Source organism: Olea europaea, chromosome 9, assembly GCF_002742605.1.
Source record: "Olea europaea var. sylvestris chromosome 9, O_europaea_v1, whole genome shotgun sequence".
Taxonomy (NCBI): Eukaryota; Viridiplantae; Streptophyta; class Magnoliopsida; order Lamiales; family Oleaceae; genus Olea; species Olea europaea.
The window spans coordinates 6,982,744-6,990,378 of NC_036245.1; the positions used below are offsets into that span (position 1 = coordinate 6,982,744).

At 34.4% G+C, this 7,635-nt stretch overlaps 1 protein-coding gene across 1 annotated transcript; it reads left to right on the forward strand.

Annotated features, from left to right (window-relative positions):
* Nucleotides 1–67: 67 nt before the first annotated feature.
* LOC111399873 (F-box/LRR-repeat protein At3g03360-like) lies at nt 68–5,697 on the forward strand (the record flags this gene model as incomplete). The annotated part of the gene is made up of 6 exons (XM_023027362.1): nt 68–889; nt 1,529–1,702; nt 2,067–2,720; nt 3,497–3,557; nt 3,774–5,253; nt 5,360–5,697. A coding segment is annotated over one exon (735 nt), but the record flags the coding sequence as incomplete, so codon positions are not given.
* Nucleotides 5,698–7,635: the final 1,938 nt, after the last annotated feature.

Genomic DNA, 7,635 nt, shown 5'->3' on the forward strand with positions numbered 1-7,635 from the left:
TTCCGTGGTTTCCATCACAACCACAGAAAAATAGGCTGAAGAGAGTAATGGTAGATCGATTAAGTGACATGACTCGGTACTCCTTTACATACTTTCTTTTTTAAGCACACAGGAGGCAGTTTATACTAGTGTATTGTTGACAAGATGGAAATCCCTTTGGACTTCTCTGTCGACACTCATGTTTCACAACCGTTGCTCTCTTCCCAGTAGTCAGCCATTTGTTGAGAGGATCACTAGAACACTAGAGAATTACAGGGCTGGTTATATGAAAAAGTTCGCTGTTGATTTCATGTACAATAAATGCTATGCTAGCCAAGTTGATAACTGGATTTTGTTGGCTATACGAAATAAGGTGGAAGATCTTGATTTACGGTTGCATTTGTGCTCACCAATCAGACCCTACAAATTGCCTCATCATGTATATCAAGCCCCATCAATAACAAATTTAAGCCTACAGAATTGCATTTTGGGGTTAAACGGAGCTGTTGCATGGAAATCACTCAAGAGTTTATCTATCTCGACAGTGGACTTAACCGAGGACGCCATTGAAATGATTTTATCTGGTAGTCCTGCTCTAGAGTTCTTGAAAATAAATGCATGCCGTCAGATGAAGAATTTAAATATCAACTTTGCAGGCGTAAAAACATTGGTGATACAAAATTGTAACGCTGAATTTTCTGATTTGCTGTTGGAAATATCAGCGCCATATATTCAGTCACTTCACATTCTGGGCACTACCTATGGCAGAGGTTTTCAGCTGATAAATGTCTCCTCTCTTGTTACTGCAAAAATTAATTACTAATCGTACGCTCTGTATCATTGTGCAAAACAACTTCTTGAAAGCCTCCACCATGTCAAGGAAATCAACCTGGGGCCTTATTGCATTCAGGTTTGTTCATCTTAAATCATGCTCGCTCCATTCCATTCATGGTTTACATATATACAAATCACAACTGGTAGAAAATCACTGCTAATGAAATTCCAAATACAATGAAATTTGCCATTTAATGGTTCTCCATTTTATCTAGTACTCCAGCAAACTGAGCTGAAAAGAGCATGATGCTTTTCGTACATGTGTTTAGAGCTGAGTTTTGATAATCATGAATGTAGTACTCTTTCAACTGCTCTTTTTTTTTTTTTTTTGGTTAGAAATGTGCTCGGGATTCCTGTATGATGCTTATAAATGTACAAACCTTATTAGAATTATCTTAAATGAAGTAATTAAAGAAATCAGAACATCATAACGCCTTCAGTGATCTCTATGAGAATACGGCAAGCTAATGTCTACAGAAATGGTCTCGCTAGTTTCTGTATTCCTGATTTTGCTCCTAAATGGCAGTAACTAATAATGCTTTCAAATGTATTCGAATTATTTTAAGTATTTTCTGTTTAAGATGTGATTTCTCCAATATGGAGAAACAAAAAATGCTCTTTAACTCATTTTATTTGGGAATATTTAAAAAAATTTGCATGACAGGTATGTGGAACCTAACGGGATTGTTCTTCCCTTCTCTCTGATATACATAAGATGCTTTCCATGTGGGAGATGATTGGCTTGCAAACTCCACCTATGCGTTGGAAAAGTTTACTGCTAACTGCACATTTGGATGAAGTTGATACACCTGGGATATTTAGACTTCTGCTCAATTCACTGAGCATTGAGACACTAATTCTAAACAGAACCTGTGACGGTTGCTCAGATGTAAGATTATCTCACTACCTTGCTTTTGATTGATTAATTAAAAACTGATTTTGTTGATCAAAGAGTCAAAAGTTTTCTTGGTTATCTAATTATTCTTTTTTATTATCTTGTATGCCTCTATTTATTAAGCAAAACCATCGAAAGAACGGGAGGCTAGATTGTGTTATATTACTGTAAATCCCAGGCTTTTCTGTTCAAGTACTGTAAAATTTCCGTTTCTCTCCAACATTCATCCCATAAAATTTGTGCCTCTGGTTAGCTGAAGCTGCAGACTTCTTTAAAGGGGATATATAATTTTAGCATTTGACAGGATCAATACATACATATTCAAAATTCTCGCTGTACACTAACTTTATACCTGCAGCTTTTACTTAATTCAGGTGTTTCCGCAGGAGGGATACTCTGCGATTCCGCAAAGTTTCTGGTATCATGTTGCCCCGTCTAAAGACAGTGAAATTTACCGGCTACCGAGGAGTCAGAGGTCTTGGGCTGCCCACTCTTGAACTGATACTATACTTGCTTGAAAATGCAAGTACCCTAGAAAAATTAATTATAGTTGTCAGTCCAGGAACAGATTACAGGCAAGACGAAGAGATTCTGCAAAAATTACCAAGATCTTCTCCCCATGCAGAAATTATATTCCATCGTCAAATAGTGTATTGACATTGCAGCAGAATCATGTAATTCTACTGCTGGTTGTGATTTCGAACTTCTGATGGTGGTTTTATTTAACTATTTTAGAAGCCTTTTGATGAACTAATAATTTTTTTTTTTTTTTTTTTGGACGTGTTAACTTAAATGAGAAAACTGATTTATGTCATTTTATTCATTACAAAAATTCCCTTGTCCCTCTCAATCATGTCCCTGTTCGAGGATGGTTTTTGCAGTCAAGCTCCCTTCTGGCATTTCAATTGAGGGCCAATCTCAGTCCGGCCGAGGAATTTTTGGCACGCCTCCATTACCTTTTGGGAGCCTACAATCTCTCATGAACCTGCAGGTGGTGCTGACTTGATCCGAGGTAAGTGTTAGCTTTAACTTTCGTCTTGACCTTCTGCCTAACACTTGAGTATATTCAGTTGAGAATCTTTGAAGAAATGTTGCTTCTTAGAATATAAACGTCATCTTTGTGTTTGCACTAGAGCAAGGATGAATGTAACTTCATCTTAGTTATACAGCAGAATTAAAATTGACTCTGCCCACGTGCTTGGCTTAGATGGACAAAGTAGATTTTTGTGTATTCAACGAAATCTGCAAAGGCGAAAAAATTTATAGAATAGTTATCAAGTTCTATAGCTAACTACATATAAAAGGAGTTTGATTTACTGTTCATAAGTCTAATGGCCATATAAGCCAAGCTGTGTTCAAGTCAGCCGATTAGCCGAGTCGTATGGGTCGGTTGGTGTAAAGAAATCTTTTCGTCTGGATTGTCTTGAACATTCATTTTTTATTGTTTCTCCTGGGGGCTTTCTGTGTTTTCTCTTGGGTCTCTTGTCATCGTTTGTAGATCATCTGGCTTTTCCTTTATAGATTGTCTGGCTTCTGTAGGATGTTTATTTGCTCTTGTTTCTTTCTTGGATTTTCTGTCTTTCTTTGGAGATTTCGTCTGCTTTGTACACTGGTTGCATTCTTTCTCTCTTTCTTTGTGGAAGTCAATGCTCTTGTTTCTTTGTTGGGTTTTACATCTTCGTTGGTAAATTTCATTTGTTCAGCACGTCGGCTGCAATGTCTCTTTTTCTTTGTGGGTTTCACTAGATGACTCTCTTTTGCCTTTGGATCCTCTCTGTTCTTTTGTAGATCTCGTTTGGATTGTACCTTGGCTTCACTATTTCTTACTGGATCTCACTGGACCTAACAGGTTCTTGTTTTGGTTTTTGTCTTACTTTGTGGATTTGAGAGTTTTCGTTTGTACATCTTTTTCATATGGAAGAAATCTTTAAAATTTGTCTTCCTTACTACATTCAAAATGGGCTTATCCTTTATTTTTATTTTTATTTATTTATTTATTTTTTTAAAGATTTGTTTTCCATCTAGATGAAATCTTGAATATTTGTTTATTTGCAATTTTTTGCAGGATTCTAGCAATTTGATTTGCATGGTCCTGTTCGACTTTGTCGGTTAAGTATTATATGTTATTTTTTTGGATTTGTATATTAAAGTTTAATAAATATTAAATGGTTTTTGTACATACTTTTGGTTTCCATGGACAGTGATTGATTATGAGTTAAGGCGGGATTTAATCTGATTTAATCGATTATTTTTCCTCTTTCGCATAGGCTGCTTTTTTCAGATTTTGTGGCTAATTTTTTGCAGGATTTCAGAGTCCAATTTGTATTGGCTTGTTCGACTTCATTGGTTAAATATTCTTTGTTATTTTTATGTTGGATTTGTACATTAAACTTCAATATATATTAAATGCTTGCTGTATAGACTTCTGGTTTCTATGGTCAGTTTATCTTTTGTGGTTTCTATTTGTTGAGTGGGTCATTTTTTCCTCTTTCGATTTACATTGGCTGGCTTTTGTTTGATTTCGTGGCTTCTTTTGTACATATATAGTAAATGCTTGTTCTACACACTTTTGATTTCAGTGGGAAGTAATTGATTATGAGTTTATCTTCTGTACTTTCGATTTACTGAGGTGGGATTTTATCTGATTTTAAGGGTTTTTTCTTCATCTTTCAATTTACGAAGATTGGCTTCTATTTGACTTCGTGGCTTCATTTGTACATTTATCCGTTTTTCATGTTAAAATTCCTTCTGAAAGAAATTTTCAAAATTTGTTCATGTGATTTGTCTTTCAAATTGGGGTAAACAGGTGGTTGTTTTTTTTTCCCCCCCGATATTTGTATTCCTATTAATAAATTATGCTTACACTTCTTTGGTAACAAATTGATTCATGTTTCTTAAAACATTTGATTTCATTTTCTGTAAATGTGTGTAGTTATAAGATTGCTGCTTTCTTTTAAAGTTTTTTCGTGCCGATGAAATTAAGCTCTTTCATTTCTTTTTTTTTTTTGCTAGTAAATTAATGTTCTTTAATGAGAAGAGTGCGGAAGAAAATGGACACCTTGTAATTAGCGAGAGTCAATGTAATGCGTGAACTTGATTTTACTTTATGTTATCCTATGCGTTTCATTAATTTTTAATGCATAATTTGTATTGGTAAGAATTTTGATTGGATTAATTGTTACAATATAACAATTTAATAATGATGAAGTTTACTTTTTATCAACAACTTGCTATTTAATTCACACAATAAACAATAGAGAGTTCTTATAATGAACAAGCAATATTGATTTCTTGTATTTGGATGTGATGCCCTTTGACCACAACACTAATACAATTTGTTCAAAGGAATTATTGTTGCCAAAATTTGAGCTATAGGCAGTTATCCAAAATTTGTGAAATTTCCCTATTGCAACGAGCTGTTATGACAAGGAGAAGCCAGATGTTGAAGCAGTTTCATCATTGCTGGGTTTTCAAAGTTATTGGGATATCGCATATGCTGATGAGTTGGTGAATTTTATGGAGCATGGTTATGCAGATGAAGTTTGGTAAGTGTTGCCATAATTTTGTAAGTTTATTTATTAAATGTTTACCTTTTGTCATTAACAATCAACTTCACTGGGATAAACTTCATGCTCTTCTAATTGGTTGCAGCTGTAGACATTTCATGGGGAGTAGTTAGCATGGAATGTTTGGCAACTTCAACTGAATATGTTTCTTATATCTATTAGGCCTAGCCTAAAATAGTACGTCTATGAATTTGTATAAAAGAGAGTAAGTGTGTATGTTTTTGTCTATGAATTTGTATAAAAGAGAATAAGTGTATGTATGTTTTTTTACTTCACCTTGTCCTTGTGCTGATCAAATTCAAAACTTTTTAACCATCTGTAAGAGGCTATAAAACGGTTAAATATTCAGTTTTTATTCCTCTCCGAAAACGATTTTTTTCTAGGAGTAGTACTCCATAATCTTCAATAGTAGTGCTTGAGCAAGTTCCATTCTTGATAAATTCTCTTGGATTTGGGGATGGCCAAGTGTTTGGTTGTTGAAACATGGACATGGAAATGGATTTTATTTTTCTCATGCCTCCATGTGCGTTACCAGTGACTTCAGACTGAGGGCTATTTCTAAGGGCTCTGACAAGGTATATAGGAATCTTGTTGTTCAATCTTGTTGTTCTTTAACATTTCTGCTTTTTTTCTTCTTCTTGTAGCAGTAATCCAAATGTGTGCAACTTTTACTACTTGTTAGCCATGGTTAACAACGAAATGCCATGTATTTTTATAAGGAAATATATACATTGTAGTCTCGCATTATATATACTTTGTAGCCTTGTTTATATTTAAGTAAATGACATCTCTCTCTAATGCATAAAAGGAAAAAATGAACAAAAGTATAATTCTAGACAATTCCCTCTGTTTTGGTAAGCAATAGTTATGTGCTTTCAAGTTGAATTGGAGTGGACAAAGTTATTAGATGTGAAACTCGTTGAAATTCAGACCTCGATCAAATGTTATCCCTTACTTATTTGGGGTCAAGTACATTTCTCATATTTCACTCCACTCATGTATTAAGTAAAACTACAAACACGTAAAATCATTCATTTGGTTTTAGGTCGAGTTTGTAAGTAATCATTCATACTACGATTATTAGTCTTTCTAATGGTTGCATTTCGCAGCCTGTATTAAGTATTCCTTGAATTTCGAGAACTTTGCCTATGTTGTTTTTGCTGTTAGGTTTGGTCTTCAACACTTTCTTGTGTGTACTTGCTGATTATAGGGCGTAATATTGTGTCATGACATGAACACCATGCCTCCAATTGCACAATACTATGTGTGTCTCCACCTCTCTCTGTTTCGTTATAACATCAGAGTTTCTTTGAGCAAGATGGATTTGGTTGTGTGAAGGAATGCACACGCATAAATTTCATATGATCTTGGCAATGATATTTTCTTTCTTGCGCTACTTATGATTTCTTCCTATGCTGGAAGAAAATCAAAGTAGATGAATGTCATGCGAATATTTAATTTCATAGCTAAATTTGGCGGAGATTCCAGGCAATTAATTTTGTTTTTCCATTTAGTTGAAGACCTCGAACGCTTTTGCAAACTGGGCAATCACACCCCAGGTCACCCAGAGAATACATTGACAAATAGCATTGAAGTTACAGCTGGTACAAATCTGAAGTATACTAATTATGATCTGTTTATATAATCCATATAATTTCCATTCAAAGCGGGTTTCATTTTCCACTTAAATCTCACACAACCAAAATCCAACATTGTTACTTACATTGGACCCATTGTACAACGCAAGTGCATTCACTAGTATATTACATATAAATGTTGGATTATGAATATAGTATATGATTACCATGAAGAGGTGAAAATTGAGATCACAATAATTGATAAACCGGACAAGTAGCCTTTGATTGGGTTCTTTTTTTATTATTATTATTTTTTTTAATTTTTAATTTTTGGTTAAAATGTTTATTTTCAATGTGAAATATTAATTTTAATCACACATTTCTTAGAACACACATGTATCATTCACTCGTTCATTGCTCATTTTTTAACTTATAATTCGAACAAAAAGAACAAAAAATAAGACCCAAACAAGGTGTGATAAATATATCACGTTTTATCAAAGATTCTTAAGTTATCATAAAAATTGATTGCCAATTAAGTGGTGAACATAAGTATGAAGCAATCTCGTACTAAAATAGAATCGACTTTGACCTCAATTAGGATGCTAATGGGTAGAGCCAGCTTGACTTGGCTCGTCGATTCTCATCTACTTGACTTACCAGGCGAGCAGGCCGTGCTCCTTTGGGCAAGCCAAGAACGGGCCGGCTAGCTTGAAAAATATGTGGCTTGGCTCGCTAGCCGCTTGCGCATTGTTTTTTTTTTTTTTTTTTTTTTTTTTTTTTT